Source organism: Triturus cristatus, chromosome 11 (assembly GCF_964204655.1).
Source record: "Triturus cristatus chromosome 11, aTriCri1.1, whole genome shotgun sequence".
Classification (NCBI taxonomy): Eukaryota; Metazoa; Chordata; class Amphibia; order Caudata; family Salamandridae; genus Triturus; species Triturus cristatus.
In genome coordinates, this window is record NC_140594.1 from 658,841,035 (window position 1) to 658,864,026 (window position 22,992).

A 22,992-nucleotide genomic window follows, 5' to 3' on the forward strand; every position below is an offset into this window, starting at 1 on the left:
GACTATCTATTTGCAGTGCTGTTATATAAGCATCCAATGATCCGAGTTAAAACAGGACCCTACATATTGGACGTTATCCAGGTAGGACCTGAGACTCTCTGGGGCTGTACACTCTCCCCGCTCCTTTTCTCCCTGGCGGTAGAGCCCCTAGCTGCATTCATACGTGTCCGGGTAGACATGGGAATTCCCTTGGGCGACTGTGCAGATACAATCTCTTTATATGCTGATGACCTTTTATTATACGCCAGAGATCTTCACGCTTTCCCCCACACACTAGATGCAGCACTGTCACGATTCGCCACAGTATCAGGGCTTAAGGTCAATGCAGCGAAGTCCACTCTCTTCCCGTTCTCGTTGTCCACTCCAGATCCGGGATACTCGGGGGGGGGGGGGGGGGAGAGGGGGGTAGCCCAGTAAAGCAGACTATTTATTGCTCTCCATAGCATTCAAGAGCTAGACAAAAAATGATTTTTTTATGCTGTGGAGTTTCTATGATGGTGGAACAGTCAGCAAGGGTGCCAGTTACGGGTACAGGTATATTAAGCATGTGTTACAGAAATTTCATCTGGATAAATGGTAATTTGGGGCATGAATGGCCGATGCGTAATCCAGAATACCCTGAAGGAGAATCATGTAGCCAAAGGTTTCTAGTGATGCACATACATGGTTAGAGTAATGTCCTCAAGCAGGCTTAGGTGCAACAATTGCCAGTGCTTCATGTTTTTGGGCTTGGCTGCTGATCTTTACATACTTGGGCTGTCACATTAACACTGTATGTTTACTAAGGCCTAAACCAGGATTCTGAGTATAGGTACCCTAAACATGGCCGAACACAAAAAGTAAGACAGTCCTATAGTGACCATTGTGCCATATTCTATTTTCTGCTTAATCTGACACTGGGACTGAACTGCTGATCTTGCAGGCTACAGGGAAATCGACATATATATATTACTATATAATTATTATTTAACACCACAATCATTCAAATAGTAAGGTCAGTGACCACAAACAGCTCAGACAGGGTGAATTAGTCCACCACTAAGGCCCACTAGCTCTCAATAATAAGATCTGGATTGATTACACGCTATGAATATATGGACTGGGACTCTGTCACCATCAATGCAAAGGGGCTGTCCTCTCCCCTTCCTTAATGAGCAGTACCACAAGTGAAAGAGATCGACCAAGTCATGCCAGCTGGTGTGATGAACAGTTCCTTCACAACAGCATATGGTGTGGTTATCATGGCTGGTGGAGAGATTTTATTCTTTACGTCATTCATTGCCACATGATAATGGATTATCTGTGAGACAGAGTATAGTGCCTTACTAAAACAAGCATTTGCAATGCAATCGATCTCGCCTTTGGGACTTTATAAGTATTAACGAAGCTGACATTTTCTGTGCAACGTGATATGCAGCTTCCAGTGACAGACAGAGCGTAAAAAGCTGTGCGACCCTTTCCTTTCAGAAATAAATTCTCACGCTGCTTAGAACATTCTGCCTCTTGTGAGCTGGTGCTGTTCGGTAATGGGTTGAAGGGGGAGGCGGCAGTTATGTGCTGTGGGTTTGCAGCAGCACAAGCAGAGCCTGGGGTGGGGTGGGGGGGTGGGGTGGGGTTAGGCAGCGGGGACAGACTGGAAGCAGAGAAGGAGCCGTAAACAGTTGCAAGTAGTTCAACCGGCACAGTGACGCCGTAGCCCAATAGTGTGAGGGGCCAACGAGGGATAAAGGGGTCCAATAAAAGCTGATTATTTTGGCTTTGGCAGTGCTATTTAATTTTTTATTTATTTTTGCAAACATACACAATACACTAACACGTTTGACAAATAAAGGACTTGTTCAGCAGTGCAGACACACCAGCATCGTTTTCAGGCTGCCGGAAAAGTACTGCCATTAACAGTACGAGACAGCCAATGCTTGAGGTGAGCTGAGCTGAGCAATTGTCCCATGTTGTATGCTGTGGTGAGCATAAGCAAAATGTGAATGACAATTCAACAGGTCATTGAACTGAAATCCTCTCTAAGTATATTTATTTTTGTAAAACATGAGGCTGGCATGACAGTGCCGATGTATAGGATAGAATAAATTATAGTAAGGTATATTGTACTATGCAAATAAACTGCTAACCATGTATGGTACCTATGTACACCTAGAAAAGAAGCCTAATGGAGCGATAAAGGGACTTGAAGCAGTACCTTCTGCAGCACATGATGATCTGTTATGGTGTAATCAAATACATATATAGCCAATGTGTTATAGAAAAATACATCTCTTTTTACGCCACATAATTTAGAGGGCTGTGGCACGGTTTAGGCGCCGTTCATTTGATGCATGTTATTTGAATTTTAGATATACAAAATCGGTCACCGATCTGCTTCATTCTCAGCAGCTGGGATAGACAGCACCAGTTTTATCTTGAACTCCTGTGTGCACATTTTAATTTCCAATACTAGCCTGTATGTGATTAACCCCTTCGACGCTTATGACGGAACGGTTCCGTCATGCACGTCGGTTGGGCTGTGCTTATGACGGAACCGTTCCGTCATGGCCCCGCCCGCGCTCAGAACCTTCAGCACCGCGCGGGAATCCGCGCAGCGCTGAAGGGGTTAATGACACTGAGCCCTTCACCCTAAGCCCTGATGCAGAAAGCAGAGCAGCTCCAGGCACAGCCAGGCCCTACTAATTTATTCATGCCCTTCATCTCTAGGGAATTTCCCCTCTGTGTCTACGTTCTACTAAAGCATTTTTGTAATGTTTGTGATTTTTGTGCTATCACAATGTGAAAACACGTACATGTCCTCTCCACAAAAAAACGACGGTCCAGTGCATTAAACCCTGACTGGTGGAGTAAACTGTTTAAAGGCATTGTTAGAACTGGGATTCTCTAGTTGGCTGAGGTAGGTACCTTAGGCCAAATAGGGACCCCTGCTTCTAAGTCAGGGAAAGGAAGGACACCTTCTCAGATAGCCCCTGCTCACTCCCACTGTAGCCTGGCACGAGCAGCCAGGCTTATCTTCAAGGCAAGTGTGTAAAGTATTTGCAACCACGCTCTCAGCAATCCAATGATGACACCACAAATGGGCTCCACACGAGTTTCATAAAAAACAAGGATATGTTTATATAAAAAGATATACGATGAGATCACACAATGAAATTCCAACATATTCGTATTTGTAATATTCCTCCTGATCGTTTTTTAGGCCAGACGGCCCTTGTAGGTTCTGACGGTATAATGAGCAATTCGAGATGATCTAATGCAATGCTATGCAGTTCGTAATGCAAGAATCAGGCACTTTGCATTGTAAAAATAATGCAGTTCGTTATGCAACAATCAAGCAGTTCGTAATGCCAATATAACGCAATGCGTAATGCATCAATCAGGCAGTTCGTTATGCAAAAATAATGCAATGCGTAATGCAACAATCAGGCAGTTCGTAATGCAGATATAATCCAATGCGTAACGCAACAATCAGGCAGTTCGTAATGCAAAAATAATGCAATGCGTAATGCAACAATCAGGCAGTTTGTAATGCAAAAATAATGCAATGCGTAATGCAACAATCAGGCAGTTCGTAATGCAAAAATAATGCAATGCGTAATGCAACAATCAGGCAGTTCGTTATGCAAAAATAATGCACGGTCATGATCACGGTGCTTTAGACGGTCTCTATGCCACTCATACTGACTCGCAGTCAGCTTCCGCCAACATATGCCCCCAACACGGGTATGGTGTAAACCAAAGTGCAGCTCCACACTCCGGCACTGCCACTCCTCTGCAAGTACGGGCCGCGATACGAGCTTGAGCAGAGGCTCGCACTGCAAGAATGGGAAAGGTCGAGAGCGTCTCTCTCTGAGCCCGCACCCCGCCCCAGGCGGCAACACAGGTTACCTGGAGGGTGCAACCTCGCTCTCCTCTTCTCGCAACTTGGACCTCCGATGCGACTTTGTTGATTCCGGGCAGTGGAACTCGGACCCTCCCCCGACGGGGTTGGTTCGAGGTCCCGCTCTGGCAACGGTGGGCTCGGGCCGGCGGCACAGCTCCTCTGGGGATGCTGGTCCGGGCCGATGGCGATAACGAAGATATCAGGCTGCAACAGGGCACACGCACACAGCGTCGCTGAGACTCACTTGAGCTTCGGGTGTGCACGATCACAGGGCAATCCTCACGAGGGTCTCAGGCTGCACAAAGCACGCACACCCAACGTCGCTGAGACTCACTTGAGTACCATGTGCACACGATCACAGGGCAATCCTCACGAAGATCTCAGGCTGCACAAAGCACACGCACACAGCGTCGCTGAGACTCACTTAGACCCTGGGTGTGCACGATCACAGGATAATCCTCACGAAGGTCTCAGGCTGCACAAAGCACACGCACACAGCGTCGCTGAGACTCGCTTGGACTCCAGGTGCCCACGATCACAGGGCAATCCTCACAAAGGTCTCAGGTTGTACGAAGCACACGCACGCAGCGTCGCTGAAACTCACTTGGACTCTAGGTGCACACGATCACAGGACAATCCTCACGAAGGTCTCAGGCTGCACGAAGCACACGCACCCAGCGTCGCTGAGACTCACTTGAGTACCATGTGCACACGATCACAGGGCAATCCTCACGAAGATCTCAGGCTGCACAAAGCACGCGCACACAGCGTCGCTGAGACTCACTTGGACTCCAGGTGCACACGATCACAGGACAATCCTCATGAAGGTCTCAGCCTGCATGAAGCACACGCACACAGCGTCGCTGAGACTCACTTGGACTCCAGGTGCCCACGATCACAGGGCAATTCTTACGAGGGTCTCGGGCTGCAAAAAGCACACGCACACACAGCATCGCTGAGACACACCTGGAAACTTTTGTGTTCCTGAGTTCCTACAACAGGGAGCCAGCTCTTCTCGGGGCCCTTGGGGATAAGTTACTTCAGGACACAGCTCCCAGCAAAGTCCTTACAAGCAGGGAGACACAGCAAACAGCAAAGTCCCTTTAGCCTCTCCTTGGTTAAATCAGCAAACTGCAGGCCAACCTCCAGAACACACAGCAAGGGTCAGTCCTTTCCTTCAGTCTCTTCAGCTGTTTCTTCCTTGGCAGACGTTCCTCTTGACCACAAAGTAGTTTCAATCCTTTACAGTCTTGAACAGTTCCATGCCAACGTTCAGGGGTTTCAGCTCTTATAGTTATACCCCTAAATGTCTTTGAAGCCTTTGTGTTCAGGGGGGCACTGACCCCTGTCCAAACCAGTTCTGGGTGTCTCCCTGCCAGTGACACCTTCTTCCTTTGATTGTGGGGGTCTGGATCCTTAATCACTCAGCAGGGGATGGAGCCATTGTTTTATGGCGGCTACCCAGGCGTCTTCACCTCCAGGGGCTTCTCCTCCCCCCTATACTCCAGATGCAGGTCAGCCTGTTGCTGTCTCACCTCCTCCCCTGGGTCAAGACATTCCCCAGATCCTATCACTTTCAAATCCAGACAGTCAATCCACAACCAGGCCAAGACACACAGAAATGTTAGAGCACAAAAACCCAGCCACTTCTAAAAGAGTGGTTTCTAAACACACAATGCAAAAACCACCTTCACAAAAAGATGTGTTATTAAATTGTGAGTTCAGGCACACTAAACTTCACCTCTTCATCGTAAGCCTTTGGGAAGATAGGCTGGTAACATATTACACAGCCTCTCCATTCTGTCCTATGGGCAAGATGGCCTTTCAACAGTGAAAAACGAATTGGAGAGTATTTCACTGTCAGGACATAGTACACAACTCAGTACATGTCCTACCTTTCACATACACTGCACCCTGCCCAAGGGTACCTTTGACCTACCATAGGGGTGTCTGATGTGCATAGAAAGGGAAGGGTAAGGCCTGGCAAGTGGGTGCACTTGTCAGGACAACATGGCAGTTGAACAAATTGCGCGCAGGCACTGCAGTGGCAGGCCTGAGTTCTCTCTTACGGTTACTTGTGTGGGTGGCACAATTAGTGCTGCAGGCCCACTAATAGCATTTGCATTACTAGCCCTGGCACACATAGTGCACTTTACTAGGGACTTTACTAATAAGGCAAACATACCAATCATGGACAACCAATTTACCATTACACTTTACACAGGGAGCACTTGCACTTTGACACTAATCAGCAGTGGCAAAGTGCCCAAAGCATCTAAGTTGGCAACACCATGTCAGAAAAAAGGTCTAGGGGGAAAGCAAAAAGTTTAGGGAACTTTAGCCAAAAAGGGCCAAGTCCAACAGGCATGTACCAAGTTCGAAGCCTAACCCGTCCATTGGAAATCGGTAAACTTAGTACAATTCAAATGGTAATAACACCCATTAGTAATAGCGTTTAGAAACGGTTGAAGCATGGTATGAAATGCTTAAAAAAATAAATTTGATGATTCCATTCCAATCTGGTATGTATACGTGTTTTCCTAATAATTCTTAAAACTGCTTTAGCTAATAAACTATTACCCACTTGCCTGCTGACAAGTATTACACAGACGTACCAAGCTTCACACAGGAACCCTGCAAACAGAAATATGATGCATATGCGGCTAGAAACATTTAGACAGTGGGGAGCAGCTACATCAGCAGTCTGAATGTATTTGTGGTTGTCTTTTCTTGAAGGAAACACTAGAAAACATTGGACTTTCCGCTGCCATAGCAGGCAGCGTGGCACACAAGCTGCTTTCTAAATCGACCCAGCGAGGAAGAGCTGAATGAACATCGGTGAACTGCATAAACATCAGGGAAGAATATGGGGGAAGCACACAAGTTCATATGGAAGTAAAAATGATTCGATCTATTCGGGTTTAAGTGAGCACGTCTTGGGGAAATCTACCCGCCAACAGCTATACAGTTCACATGGGTCCAGTGTTGTCAGATTTTTTAAGCTTTCTATAGCCCAAAGCCAACTAAAATGTAGCCCAAACTAGCCCAATATTGCTACTTTAGGGAAGGAGGGCAGGGACAGTGTCAAACAGGCGTTGAATGCATTGGAATTGATGTTGCAGCAGTATGCCAAGTAAATATTTTTCTAATAAAGCGCTTTAACATACTACTATGCTGGAGCGTTGTATATATATTTATAATCTGGCAACTAGCACAAACCAACATTTTACCACACAACTGGAAAAATATAGCCCAATTGTGTGTGATCTAACCCAATCTGGCAACACTGCATGGGTCACTATTTTCTTCCGGCTACTGACATGAACGGAGCGTCTCTGGGGCCTTCTAGCCAATAAAGAAGTGGATAACATTTTTCAGCCTACCTTAAACTATGATGCAAGGCCCAAGTCCCCACAGCCTTTGTATAACTCGCAATAGCTCATGGCAGCCAATCCCATAACATAAATTCCTGCGATCGTTCCAAACGCGCCATAGTTTCTCCCCCTCAAATGTATTATATCGTTGACCTGATTGGTTGTGTGCGCGGGGCGTCCAAGTTTTGTACGTTAGTGAATACCTATGGGGAAAAGACTTGGATTGAAGCGTCATAACGCGCAATGAATTTTGGTGTGAAATACAACAGTAATCATGAAAAATTAATCATTTTGGTTGACGACGACTGCCGGACTAAATGCATAGTAGAGTGCTCATAAGAGCAGTTATAAATACCTTGCAGATTCTTTCCTTCATTTGGTATGCGGCAAAAACAGTCCAATAGGAACGTAAAATAAACTTGCTTAAAGTTAGAGATACCATATTTATCAATCACCTGCAGCCTTCCCTATGACTGTGAGGAACGGCGAGCAGCGACCTCGAAGCGAGGGGTTGTGGTGGGGGCGGGCTCCAGTGTTGTAAGGGGGTCAGGCAAGCTGTATTCTGGGGGTTGGCACTGCACAGGAAGATTTAGTGAAGTGCGCGAATGGAGCACAAAGTAAACAAAACTGCATTGTTTATCAAAGTTAATCATCTGCGTTGCGATGTCAAAACAATCCCTCTGCCAACCAAAATTCCACCCCCACAGACGAGCCTTTCAGGCTGTAACAAGCTGCGATGCCCAGACCAGGAGGAGGGGCCATCACGTGCTGTGTGAAAAGGAAGCGTGGGATGGCCAACAAAAGCAATCACTAAGTGAAATCGCTTCAGCTAAAACAACCACCCAAAGGAGGGACAATTGAAAGTGTGTACCAATAAAAAGCCATCATTTCGGAATGCCACAAGGAGGAACCAATGGCAATTAATGGGTGTGCCAAAAGCCAATAGACAGATACACCAGGTCTTGCAGACAGCGCATGCGCTGTTGAGGCTCGACCTAACACCCTTACTAATGTTCTTTCAGGTATAAGCCTGTAGACTCTAATAATGTTTATTTTGTAGATATTGTCATAATAATATAATATGACTAATCTAATGTATTTTTATGGAGAAACTCAAACGATACAAATTGTGCATAACTATAACAACAATGAAAACCACTGCCGTGCAGTTCACTAATGCTTGTTATGCAGTGCTTCTGCAACAACTTCTTAACAGCAGGAAGTTGCCTTGCCACCCTCCTTAACAATGAATCGAGCCCAGTGACCGGTTACTAGATGTGCCCATCATGTAATGGGTTAGCTTGCACCCTTTGTGGACGTTTACTTCAAGCCTAGGAATATTTCTTCCCAATTGCTTACTGACTACACTTTCATCCCTTCAGTAGTGTGCCCCAACCATTCTGTGTCTTCGATTAACCTGCTCACAGCAGTGGGTTGCCATGGCATATCTGCTAGGCACTCCTAGTCACCATGTACAAAACTATATAACCACGTAATTCACAAGAGGAGGAGCAGTGGACATGGCTGCCAAGCGCAGCCAAAGGACATTTTCCAACCTATGAGCCGGCAGCCTAGTCACATGTGTTGTACCTATGTAAATGAAATAAAATGTACATAGCTCGAATATCCGAGTACGAATTTAGGATAGGATTTTGCAAACAAAACAAAATGTTTGATTAGTATATAATAAACCCCCACTAATGTGTGTGTGTTCCAAATAGAGTTGAGTTCAGGCATGTCTGGCAGTTGTGTATTTTTATGACAGTCCAAACCTATCAGCTATGCTGCAGGCTAAAATATGATGACCACGTCTAGTTAAGATCTAGTGTGTGTGTGTGTTTGTTTCGTCCAAGTAGACATCAAGCCATGGACATTGGACTATAACTGTAATCTCTACACAGGAAACTGAAGATTTGAAGACAGCAACGATGTTCCTTCTCTACCAACCTTGACCTGATTACAGCAAGTGACCTACAGGTGAGATTCTTAACATATGACAAACAAATAAACGTTCTGCTTCCCTTGGTTCAAGATCGTGTCATATGAAAGTAAGTCTTTGGAACGATAAGTTATTCCAAAAGGCTGACTGTCTTGGTTTCCTTTGCCAGTTGTGGATCATTGATAGTTTGTCGTTCATGCCCTCTGGCTTTGTAGGTAGAGCGGCTGACATCCTATCAGAAGTTAATTGTTAGTGACCAATATGTTTTTCTTGTATTTCATTTAGCCATTCGGAATGAAACACTCTGTATCCCTGTGCTGCAGCCCTTAGCACATCTGTCCATGCAACAGAATGGCCGCCTTATCATCTCTGCCGAGTTATTCAATCTCAACTAATTCAAACATCTCCTCTTTGTCTTCCCAGGAGCCCTGTAACCATTACTCCATCTGGCCGGTGATTCACACATCATGAGCAGTCATGAAATATCTTGCAAGAAAGTGTGGCCTACGTTACCAGCCCCCAGCCATCATTCTGGTGTACAACGAGGAGGAAAATGGCAGCGAGGGCAAAATGCGCCAGCGTATAATGCCTATAAGGAATTTCTCCAAGTTCTCTGGTATACTGTACTATGTCATCAAACTTGTGTATATTTAAAATGTTTTTGAAGACCTCAAGCCATATATTTCTTTTAATGCACAACTTGATCAAGTATTGTATATAAAGATAATATTTAGCTTTTCAAAATCCCTATATACATACTGTCAGAACCCAATACAGAAGGCCACACGACAACCAAGGGTTACTGAGCCGAACCATGGGGCTTGAGGCCTTTTACTCCTCATGTGCTGCGGCCCAACCTACTATGGATCCTGAGCAGCTGGGCCAGGTAACCCTTCAGCACTTGACTCTCAAAAGTAGCGTAGTTCGAGCAGTCCAAAGCTTCTCAAAGGTGAGGCAGATATAGGGAGTGAACAAAGCCTCACACTCATAATACGCACAGCAGCAATGAATGATTGTCCAGTAAAATACTTGCTTTTATGAAAAAAATAAGTATTTATTGTACCTCTACTAACACAAAGGGAAATGAAACATTGACAAACAACTTCCACAGCCCCCTTTGGTCGGGGCTCTAGTGTTTCTTTAGGTGGTTCCCTGAATCCCACTCCCTCCTCACTCTAGCGATAGTGGTTAGTCCCCATTCTTTATATGCAACAGCAAGGTAAAGCCCCACTAATAGTCCATGTCTCAAGAGTTTCACTCCGACTCTGTATTAAAGTCAAAAGAGTTCCAGTGCCATATCGCTGTCTGGCAAGCAAGTTACCCTAGGACTGACTGTCTTGAAATCAGTCTTACCACCACCTGCAGGATCAGACCAATCGGAGTCCCTAATTGAACCCCCTCTTTGGGCGCTGGAGCTACAGTGTCTGTCTCCGGTAAGTTCTCTGCACGCAGCTCAGGCGAGCAGCGCTCGGCAGTCCTCCGGTTCCTCACACGCAGTCGTGCAACCGCAGGTTGTTTGTGGCTCAACCACAGTGAGTGTGGGTTGATAGGGGTAAGAAAGTGGAGGATCAGGATCTTCGCATCATGGTGTAGGTCCAGAGGGGTCCGCACAGCGGCCTCACTCCTCTGGTGATGTTCCTTACCAGGTAACACTTCTTGCTTGGTCCCAGTGGCTCCCGCTGGCATACAGGGTCACCGTCTCTCCACTGCACCCGGGCTCCGACCTGATCGGCACAGCAGATTTCTTCAAGGTGGCCACCAGCTTTCTACTGCACACGGGCGTAGGGCCGCTCAGTATGGCAATCTCTTAACGGGGGCCTCTCCTGCCATATGTGGTCCCCAGTTCTCACTGCACACGGGCGAAGACCCAGTCAGTACAGTGACAATCACAGCTCACTTCACAGCGGCCCTCCTGTGGCATATGAGGGTTGATGACTTTTCCTGCACACAGGGCAATGACCTGATTGGTACAATAGCCGCCTCCTCTCACCGTGCTAAGGGAATCCACTCTGTACCTTGCTCCCTCCAACGCTCTCCTCTTCTTCACAGGGCACACTGGTCTTGGCAAGCAGGCAGGTGCTCCAGGGCCGGTTCTCTTGGATTCCCTGGGTGATGTCCTCTCACTCAGCTGAGAGACTAGCAAGCCTTGGCCTTCAGTCCTGGTCACAGTCAGAAGTCTTGCAGAGCCTCTACTCTTCACACAGCCTGACTTGCTGCTTAACCGCTGACAATGTTTGGGGTCTCAAGGTCCCCTTCTTATAGTCAATTTCCTGACACCAAATAGGTGTCTATTTCTTTTGAAGTGCCTACTACTTGGCCATCTCTTCCTCTTGAAAGCAGTCTGTCACAGGAGGAGCAACTCCAAAGATCCACATCACAGATCATAGGAGTGACCAGAGGTTCACTCCTAGATGTCAGCCACAGTGATATGTTTATCAAAAGGTTAGCCCAGGGCCCTTAGCCCTACTCTTTAGAATACCCTTATAAGCCCTATCTCCTTCCTGAGTTGTTCCCAAGCCCCTTCCTTGTGACCTCCCTCTGACTCAGAAACCACTCTTTGAAGTGGGCTGGGGGAGCCTGTCTATCCCTTCTCCAGTGTGTCCCACTCAGCTTACAGGAATGCAGCTTTATACAGATCTGTCGGGGGATTCCTCTACCTTCTCTCCTTATGTTTCGTCATGCAGCCTTGGGTCTCCCAAAATGGAACCCAGAGTCTGCCATGTATTGTGCTATTCACAGGCACACATATACCCAGCAGATGTACACAACATACATGCACTGCATAGCACTACATCCTTCATGTATTGTACCCTTCACAGGCACACATACACCCACTACATGTATTAACATACATGCACTGCACACTACTGCATTACCTTGTAGTGTACCATTCACTAGCACACATACACTCAGCACATGTACCACACACATGCCTCATGCAGCACTAGTTATCCAACCAATGTAGGACAAGGTTGAGTAACTCACACAGCTGCGGAACATTAAATGAGTGACCTTATAGGTCTCACTCCAGTGACACCGGCAAAAACGACCTGTTCACTCCTACTAGTCACTAGACAGTATTCTATCACTATGAGGGTAGTTCTTTGCGTACCCCTCCCAGTCCAACAAGACAGCAATTTGTGAGACAGGCATATGTCATGGAGCATACACATGATCACGTTTGCCTATGACAACAAGAATCCGCATTCAGGATCCAGACATCCGGCCAGTTTGGGAGCTCAGGGAAGGGGTGCACATCCATTATCATATGGAGTACTTTTCCATCCCAACACATACCAACATCAGCAAGCCTCACAGTTTTTTATTTTGAAGAATGTTGCAAGTAAAGGTAATAACTTTTACCTAGATGTTTGTGATATAAACTTCTCCATCATGTGCTACCAGTTTCTAATTCCAAAAGACAAATATCGGCCAAGTGCAGGGAGTCTGTACAGCTTCAAGATCATAATGGTAAAGGCATTGTAACTTCAAGTTGTCCCTGCTGTAATTGAATCTCTAAAGGTGTAAGTTATACAAATGTGTGCTAGTTTCATGTGATTTGAATTCCTTCTAATTGAGGTAAAGCAACTATTAACATAATAATAGATCAGCCAATGACTGTAATCCTCGTCTCGTTTTAGAGATCTTCAATTTAATTACTAAGGTCATAATTGTATTTCTTTTTTAATTTTTTTAACTGTTTTTATTTGCAACAAAATTGCATCGGTGCATAGCATTATACAATCGTACTGGTATATCCAAAACAAAACATTGGCATCATTCCATTCCATACAATGAACAGAGAATACATCGACTAGCTGCCCCTGGAGAATGCCCACTCCTCTACAGGATACCTCATTGAACCAGAGTAAGCAATACAATGACATGATAAAATGGCAGGACCAAACGTGCACATTTATTCTAGCTTGCATAATTTTATTTCTTAATGTATTCTTTTCTTCAAAGTGTTAGTTTTTTGTGACATTTTATAGTTCTCATCTAAAATGGAGTTGGTGTAAAATCTCATTGCAATCCAGTAGTACTCATTCATTGATTGGAACTGTTGGTCTTTGAGTAATGTCTACTGCAAAAGTTTTAAGAGTGAGTTGGTAAAGATTTATATAGTTCCCTACCCAAAACTAACCTTGTTGAGATTCTGTATAATGAGCTAAGAGACCTACAGTGCATTGCTTGAGTGTAACTTAATCATGTTACTAATGCCCGTAACTCAGTCCCTTAATCTTGTTCTAGGCCAATGAACAGTTGAAGCTTGATTTAGAGAAGTGAAAAAAATCTATCTTTAACCTCCTGGGCTTTATGAAATTTGATTAACTTGCAATCTACCGAGATCTGCTGTGAATAAAGCCAATATACTTAAGTAACTGTTTAGGTGCTTGACTTCCATAAACTTCACCCTGGTGCCATTTGTGAGACCGTGGAGGATTCAGCACATTTCGGACTCATGGTCCTCTTTTTGTGCAAACCTACTGCTCGCCTAACCGCAGTGTTCCGCATGATCTGGAGCTGGCAAAAAAGGTTAGATGGAGTACCCTGCTCCTCTTGCTCAGCCCCCATGAAGGCCACTGCAGTAATACAACCTGGAGTTGATTAGAGCAGATATCACTAGTAATTATTTTTAGTTTGAAACTGCCAGCCTACTCTACGTGTTTCACCCTGCTCCCTTAGTGACAATTTTCTCCTTATCGCAGCACACCCCTAAATTCTTAGCGTTGCCCTACCAGGGAAAGTAATGAATAGGTAATGTAAGGAGGAAAAAAGCATTTTACTAGAGTAAAGTAATGTGTGAATTAGTTATACAGGGGAGCGAGAAGCTTCTACATGTGGACAATTCATTATTTGTTTCCTACCCAAATAAATGCCTCACATTACTGACCCAATTCCTGGACTTTAAAACCAATACAAATGCTTTCATAGGCATATGAACTGGTAGCTAAATCACAACATAAAGAGTAACATATCTACTTTGATCCGAAGCACGCATTGAGCAACCAAAGGAAACTTGTAGGTTTCAGGGAAAGAAAAGAATGAACCCAATGAACATCAAAGATGCTACCTTAGTTTCCTAGGGCATTGCCAGACTAAAATACAAACTCTTAAAATACATTGACAATACTAACTGGGTCAGAAAGATGGACAAGCCATTCCATCCCAACAACCGATTATTTTTAGGCCGAGCATTCGAGACCTCTTGTATATACTTTAGTGCATACTTAAATGTGCATGTACTTTGTGGGCTCTGGAGATCTGCGCTAGGACTTGACTGCTTCCGCTTAGGGACTTTTTTTCTGTTCAACTGCCTCTGTTTAACTGTTTTGATAGAAAACGACCAGTAGTGATCAGTAAATTACTAGAATTGCTTTCTGCTGAGGGACCTTCTTTTTTTATTTTTCTGGCTACTGCCTCTATTAAACTTTCTTGATAGAAATCGGTCAGCAGAGGTCAGTAAAATACCCGAATCACTTTAGCATTCTCTAGATTCCAGTCCACAGAAATTGTCTTCCACGAGCACCCGTAGACAATAATATTTTTTTAAAATCTTGTATTTTCAGTGATATGACCACCGAAGGCCCTGATTTTATATCAAAAACAGAGCTTTGGAGTATACCATTTCCCGCTGAAAGGCAATATTTCTCTCCATGTGTTCCCATACCTGGCGTGTCACGCAGTTTGGTGCTTACTTTCCCTCCATGTTAAAGAACAGTAGATGTTTCAGCACCTAGGCTAATGTGCTGCATAGCTAAATACATATAAGGTTCCAAAGGCGAGACCGATTGCATTGTAAATGTCTGTTTACTTTTGGTTTCTCTACATTTATGGGCATATAACGTGGACACAGAATGGTGTCAACCCAGTGGTTAGGCTTCATATGAAAATGAATGACCGTGTATGGTGGAAGGAAGGGCCAGGCAGGCGCATGACCACTAGAAAAGTATCCTAAACATGAGACGCTGCCAAGGTGGAAATAATCTGAAAGGATTCAAGGAGACACAGTTCCATGTGTGGTTTTCATACACTACTCAGTGAAAGATAAAATAGGAACGACTAGACACAGGAATTACCCAAAGAATGGCTGCGAGTGCGCTCAGATTAGGGGAGCAGTGATGTCATATCATGCACTAGTGTTGTTATGGCTAAAGGCATAAAATACAGATTTTGTGTGTGTATGCACACATGTGCGTGTGGCTACGTGCTCGAATTATTGAGCATTGCTATCGGATCATGCACAGATTCCCTAATGGTGAGTAAATTAGGAGACTCATTAAATTATTTTGTTGACAAATGACTGTGGGGAAATGATAGCAAGTCCATAAAGGGACACATTAAAGGTGTTCTTAACATGAGTTATGATTTTGAAAGCTCTTACATGCATGAATGTTAGACTAGACACAGTGAACACCCAAAAGATGATCCAACGTGAATGTTGGAATTAGATGAGTAGTAACTTCAGATCAAGCAGCAGTGTCAGTACGCCTCAGATAGTAAAAAGAGACTGTGTTTGTGTGTGTTCCTGTATTAGATGAGTTGTGCTGTCAGAATGTGACCAATTCTTAGATAACTTAATGGAGTCAGTAAAGGAGTTTGTCAGAGACAGATGGCTCTTCTGAGACGAAAGCAACTCTTTAATGAGACACATTAAAGGCCTTCTTAACAGGAGATATGATTTTGAATCCCCCTTATAGGCATACCCTTCAGAGAAGACTGAAATGGGACTCTTAGATGCGAACCACACAAAACGCCTGCACAGACGCAGCAGGGAATCAGTGGAGAAGAACAAACTAGGAAAGACACAACAAGAATTTAAGGAGGTAGACTAAGCATGCTACCGCACAGGAGTTGGTTCAGGGGTTGGAAAATGTAGACCCACTCATAATCAGGGCCCTAGAGACTCCATGTACAGCAAACATATTACAAACAGAGTAACCGGATGGGTAGGCACCTAACCATACAAATAAGGTACATGTATGCCTCCGATTTGGTGGCCAGCCTAAGTGACCCATATCAGATCTCAAACTTTTCTGACCCCAAACATTGCGAACACTTTTGGGATTTAATGAGCACGTGTAAAATGTAGAACCAGTTCAGTTGTGGATGTAAAGACAAGTTAATTCCTAGGCCATCTTCCGATGAAGATGCACCATAGGTAGAGGAAATAACAAGAGGTTTAAGTCAGAAGAGTTTGAAGATTTGGTTGAAGGCTACCCAATAGTCCTAGGTACCTGGACCAGGCAAGGCATGCGAGAACTGTATAACAGAATGTAAAGGGTTACTATCAGTTGTCATAAACATACCTTTGGAAAACAAACAGAAACCTTCCAGAGGCGGGCTTTTATAATTACCCATCCCAAACTAGGTAAGGACCATTGAAGAGTTCCCTGAGAGCCACCCCAAAATCACATGTTATACTCGCAGACCAAACAGGATTCATAAAAGGTCGAATTTGATGGGATAAAATACCACACTCGCTAACAAGACCAAATGTTGAAGATGAGAAAGATGATGCAGCTGGTGTGGTCTGGGCGCTGAGAAAGAAGCATTTAGCCATGTGGATTGTCTGTTTACAGTGGTGGTGTCTTAAAGAATGGGTATTCCTTGGAGTCATAAAAGTTTCGTTCAAATATTGCATAAAAATATATTTGTGAATTGGGTGCAGTCAAAAGAGGACTGTGTCAGCAATGGCCATTCTTGCTCTTGGTATTTGCTAAACTAACAGCACCTGTACTTCAAAGAGCAGTGAGGTGCAAACTTCAGTTTCATACAATAGAATTGCAGTATTAAATGGTATCTTTTAGAGATGCAGACAAGTTCCAATCCAGTCACTTTGCCATATTCATATATACTTACCTTTTCATCCTCAGTTTTATTGGCAAGCTTCACTTTCCACACTCATAAAAACTTTTTGTTGATAACTGTTAAAATATATTAATATTGATAGGCAGTTCCTTTTCTCATTAGCTGTGATTCAAAGCTTCAAAACAACCCAGTTCACGTTTCTAATTGTCCAGGAGTTGTAATTTGACAGCATCAGCCAACATGTGTTTCGCAGTATCATCCAGCAAGAGCTTTTCAGATGCTATACCATAAGGTCAGCAGTGCAGAACTGTTTCCAACATTATCTTTTTTCAAATGGGATACAAGATATATAGGCTGTTGATTTAAAAGTATAATTATTATTGGTGGGCCAGTGCTAAAACATAGCATCTTCAATGATTGGCCCATGATAAGGCAGAAAGCAGATGTCGATATGCAATTCACTATTCGCTGCGCAGTTGGTACCATTATGTCTCTGACCATATAACGGCTGGCTTGTGATATTTTATCAGATGCTCTACAAAGCCCGGGATTAACTGCAGGGCCTAATAGGATTGAAATCCTAATTTGTGTAGTATTTATTAGTACCTCTAGCAGAATTGGTACATTAAAGCAGGGACTTCAGTTGTGTGAAGGTGGGGATGGCAATCAAACCTCTCTCTCTTTGCACATGATGTGTTACTGTGTGTCTCCCAACCAGCTTGCCCAACCCCTAAATTACAATGCAGTTTTGGGGTACTAGGCGAATTCTGGAAGATATATTTTAAGTGCCTTTACAAGCGATCCCCAGTGAAACCTGAGGGAGGGAATGACCATCCCTTAAAAGTCGAGATTTGAATACAAAGGTAGAAACTTTCACATAACCCTCAAGATTGATATGCAGCAATCTGAGAGGGTGGATAGTTTAAATACTGACGATAATACTCTGTTTCCAGTGACCTGTTCCTATGCTTCTGGTTGCCTCATAAAGAACAAGCTATGTCCGTATTGGGGGGAAGGCACATAGCAAAGGTATCTGGATTTGCAAGCTCCTTGGGGTAAGGTGGACCTTGTTATGAAATGGCAGGATAGGTGAGCACAAGCCTACGCAGCCTACATATATACTTCAAATTAGTATAGTTCATTTACCTCCAGGCCATGGGTACGGATGGATTAGCACCACTTTGAATTTAGCCCCCAACAATATTGTTTCCCCGTTTAGTGAAAGCAAAGGTGTATAACACATAAGTGCCCACTTGACTTAATGTGGGAGCAAACTGAATGACGGCATGTCAGAGTACCGTGAGGCGGTCCTGTTGAATGTAGTATTTTAGTGTTGTGCACAGCCAGTGACTTTATTGTCGAGCAAGAAAACAAAAGTCACTGTGCCTTTGGGCTGTGGACACCATTTTATTGATACTGATCACTAAGTGTATCGGCAGATAAACAAAGGATTAAAACAAGAAACCTACTTATCCGCTAAGCAAATCAAACTCCTGACTAGGTGTAGATTGTTTTTTTTACTTACACATGAGACTACTTGATAGTAAAGCATTAATATTGGTGGTCTGCCGTTCAGCAGGGTAATTGTAGTAACTGAGTGTTAGTGAGCAAGCACAGACCCTGGAGGCTGATGTCTGCCGAAAAACGGCAAAGGACCGAGGCACAGATACTTCAGACATCTTCAATCGGGCATACAGAAAATGGAACAGACTAGAACAGCAGGTAAACAGGAGCAAGAGAGCTGTTCCCAAAGAGGAGACACTAGAGGCACCTCACTGTCTATGATTCAACCGGACTGAAGAATATGGAACTCCCAAGGAAACAGCAATAGACACCAAAGACTTCAGTTGCAGATCTCTAAGTAGGACATAGACCTTCTGAAGCAACTGATATGGGTTTATATATATGACTGGTTGTGTGCTGTCTGGATGGGACAGTACCCTGTTACAAACAGTGTGGCATCATTCCGTGTTGGCCAAGGCATTGTGTTGTCCACTTGATCCAGTAGGCTGCTATGCAGGAGTCTTACTGGGTGAAGATCTTGGACACCTTTCTTTTTTAAATGATCTGTTGTGCAAACCCATTGGGAGTTACAGGTGAAACATTGCATTACCTCCTTCCCAACGGACAGCCGTAACATACTGGCAGTGGAACCTTTGGTCAGCTTGAGTTTGATCACATTAACCTAGTTCCCCTGACATGCAAGGAGGTACAAATATTTTAATTCTTTGATTTCATTCCTAGTTCACACAACCACAATTACAGAGTGCACTGCTTTTTTTAAAAATAATTTATAAATGTTTGTTCTCCAGTAAAGCTTTAAAAGGACATTTAACCTACCCCAATGTATATTTGGGGTTTGGACGACCTATAAACATTATTCTGGGCATGCACGGGGCACTAGGATTTGTGTGAGCGCACCTATAAGTGTGGTGCATTGTAATATTGGTATGTTGGGAGGAAACCGGACCAGAATAATGCTTGATAACTCTTTGTTTCTCCTTTTCAGATTGTAATAGGGCAGCAGAACAGCTGAAGAACAATCCGCGACACAAGTGTTATCTTGAAGGGGTCTCACTGCATCAGTTGGAGAAGCTGTTTGCCGTGCTACGGGGTCACCTGAGGGGACAGGACTTGTCTCAGACCCTGGAGGATATTAAGCGGGAAACCACACTTGACCCAGATGAAGACCTGAACAAGTTGGATGATAAAGAACTAGCTAAACGGAAGAGTCTGATGGATGAAACATTTGAGAAGAACCGCAAGAGAAAGGAGGACCCTGAGTTCAAATACAATGTAGAAATGGAGTTCCCACAGGATGGGCAGCTTGAAGAGTGTGAATGGGATGCAGAATCTGACGATGACGTCTAATGGACTCTACAAGGACGATAGCTGGTGACAGGAAGCTAGCATAGGCTGAGGGAAGTTTTTCTGGAATTTGTAGTCTTAATCACATACTGGCCTTTCAAGCTTTTTATCCAGCTAGGAAAGAAAGAAGCTCGGACGTTCCCCATTCGAAACCTGAGCGCGCTGTGCCTGCCCGTTTTATCTAACCACTCTTCTGTTCTGCCTTCCAAAAAGTGTTCTTCCGCCAGTTACCATGTATTAGCAGACGTGGGCCTGCCAAGTAGAACTGGATCTTCAGTTCTTCCTCTATCACGAGCGAGTAACCCTCTGCACCTTCCTGTGCCATAGCATCCCTTGTCCTTTCAGCTAGCTGCAATGAGCGTGTTTGCTGCATTGAGCTTGTTTTCCCTTCAGTGAAGCTGATGCTAACATCCCTTAAACGTGGCCTGGCTTCAGGAAGGTATTTCAAAATGAGCTGTGAGCAGTGCTGTGTGTAAATGCTCCTTCTCAGGGGGTGTTTCCGTTTTGGGGTTTGTTTTGGTGTACATGCACTGATGGGAAGGAACCTCATTCGGAACCCAAGGAACTGTAGACCAGTTTTCATTTGAAATGTAGCTTTTACTTTCTCTCTTAAATTGAACTATTACTTAAGAACACTCACATGATTGCTAAATCTGTCAACATGAAATGAGTTGTATAAAACCATTCCTGTCCCAGTGACCAGAAGATAACCATTTCTGATTAACCTACTCTCTCTTTCTATGTACTAAAGATACAGACAGTATATTAGTCATTTGACAAGATGCATAGAAAAGTCTGTGCTTCACCAATAAGGACATACCTTCTTTTATATATTGTTTTTTTTTTATTGATGCCAATTCCTTGACTAATCGGAACACAAGGTTAAATGACATCCAACGGTTTATCCATGCAAAAGGTCAGGAGATCCCCTTTGATACACACCCTCTTCAAGTCCAGGCTACTTAGAAGGGACAGAAAGATATGATTTTAATTGATTATGTTCCATGCAAAATATTAAGCTGCATCAAATAAGGAAAATATTAGGATGCATCAAATAAGAGCAAAAACAAAATGCTACATTATTTAAGAAATGACTCATTTATTCTCTAGAGCAGCGGTTCTGAACTTTTTGACTTATATTGACCTCCACTGAATCATTATTGTAAGCCAGGGACCCCTGGCCTAAGCAAATTCTATGATTGGAACCTCAAAACAATACAAAAACATACAAAAAACAATGTACACCAAACAATTCAAATATAAGAATATTTTGTGTAGTTCGCAATCCAATTTAGAAAAAGTTTTCAAATTTTCAATGTTGCTTCTTTACTCGTACATAGTTGAAAAAATCTAATTTATTAATTTTAATATTATTTAATTTTGTAAAACAGTCATGCACCACCTGAGTAGGCCGCGCGGACCCCCATGCATCCTCGGACCACAAGCTAGGAACCAATGCTCTAAAGAATTCTGATCAACCCTGTATACCAAAACTGTTATAAAATGTAAAAGATCTTGTAAAATGATGTGAGTAAATGATGTGTTTCAAACGAAAGTCCTACTAATTAGAGAAAACGTGGGTTTAATTTGCTTGTGTCTTACAAACTGGATTTGGCAAAATCACTTTATCTGCTGCCATCTCAATTACATCACTACATGTTTCTTTGACTGTCAGATTGGCAAGTGTTGTGTGTGTGTTGTCTGACCAGTTGTAATAGCAATTTGCCCCACTCCCCTGAAAGTGGCTTCGTCCATGGCAAGAAAAACAGACCAGAAATCACTTTATCTGCTGCCATCTCAATTACATCACTACATGTGTCTTTGACTGTCAGATTGGCAAGTGTTGTGTGTGTGTGTTGTCTGACCAGTTGTAATAGCAATTTGCCCCACTCCCCTGAAAGTGGCTTCGTCCATGGCAAGAAAAACAGACCAGAAATTACTTTATCTGCTGCCATCTCAATTACATCACTACATGTTTCTTTGACTGTCAGATTGGCAAGTGTTGTGTGTGTGTGTTGTCTGACCAGTTGTAATAGCAATTTGCCCCACTCCCCTGAAAGTGGCTTCGTCCATGGCAAGAAAAACAGACCAGACAAAGCCAAATACCAGATGAAAAGGGAACTGGGATGAGAGGGCGCGAGAACCTCGCAGACCCCCCAGGTCTTCCAGAGGATAGCTCTCTACGGTATTATGTCTCTAGCTGCAGAACAATTATATATTGAGGTTCTCTGGTAACAATTGACACACTAATCAAAGAGAGGACTTTCAGTGTTTTAGTACTGGTTCACAATGATACAATAACAAACAAGTATACTCACCGGCTTCGAAATCATGGGCCACCCTAAGGCTAAGCCAAGCGGGAGGGAAGACAGTAAGTTGGAGAATCAGATGAGAGATTAGGACTCTTCTGGGAAGGGAATATCCAAAAGGACAGCAATACGACAAATCCAGAATGTAATTCAATGCCAGCATAATGGTCAGGTAATTGAGGAAAGCAGAAGTGAAAAATAACTAAGTTGGGGGAGGGAAAACAGTGAACTAACTATGTGGCAAGAAGAGCACAACTCAATAGGGAAAGTTGCCAGGTGGTTACCTTAAGCCTTTATTTTGTTTAAATAGTGCCGCTGGGGCGTGGCCAAGATGGCTGCGAGATAGGACGCTCGTTCTCCGGCTCCTGCCCATCGTCCACCCGTTACAGCAAAGCTCGGTCCCTTGAGGGCCCACTCAGCGTGGACTGGCCCTTGCGATTGTTGGCCGTCCACCCCAGACCCGGGCGAGGCACGAAATCCGGCTCGCTGCGGTGATCGGTGGGACAGGATCGGAGAGGCGGCGAGGCAGACCCGGCCGCCCACGATTGGGCAGCCTTGACAACGAGGTGGTCCAGCCTGCATCATCGAGGCCAGCATTCTTGTCCCCGCCCTCCTTCCTGCTGGTCTCCTACCCCACTGACCGGCCAGCAGCATAGCGCCGGGCGCCTGGAGCGTGATCAGGTGCCGGCTTGGCGGACGCTGGCGGCGGACTCTGCAGCTGCTCTTCCGGAGGCGTAGGTGCAGCCTTGCGTTGATGCCGCCCTGGGATGCCTCTCAGACCCAAAGTCAAGATCCGTGACCAGCGAG

The 22,992-nt window shown here is 44.3% G+C and overlaps 1 protein-coding gene across 2 annotated transcripts in view; it reads left to right on the forward strand.

The window, feature by feature from the left end:
• CEP19 (centrosomal protein 19) overlaps positions 1-21,441 on the forward strand; it is a 56,315-nt gene extending 34,874 nt beyond the window's left edge. For both annotated transcript variants that reach the window (XM_085634210.1, XM_085634212.1), the window contains exons 2-4: positions 9,159-9,234; positions 9,620-9,812; positions 19,518-21,441. In XM_085634210.1, the coding sequence (XP_085490336.1) occupies positions 9,674-9,812; positions 19,518-19,879 (501 nt within the window). In that variant the 5' untranslated portion in view covers positions 9,159-9,234; positions 9,620-9,673 and the 3' untranslated portion in view covers positions 19,880-21,441. The remainder of the gene's footprint in view (positions 1-9,158; positions 9,235-9,619; positions 9,813-19,517) is intronic.
• The last annotated feature ends 1,551 nt before the right edge of the window (positions 21,442-22,992 follow it).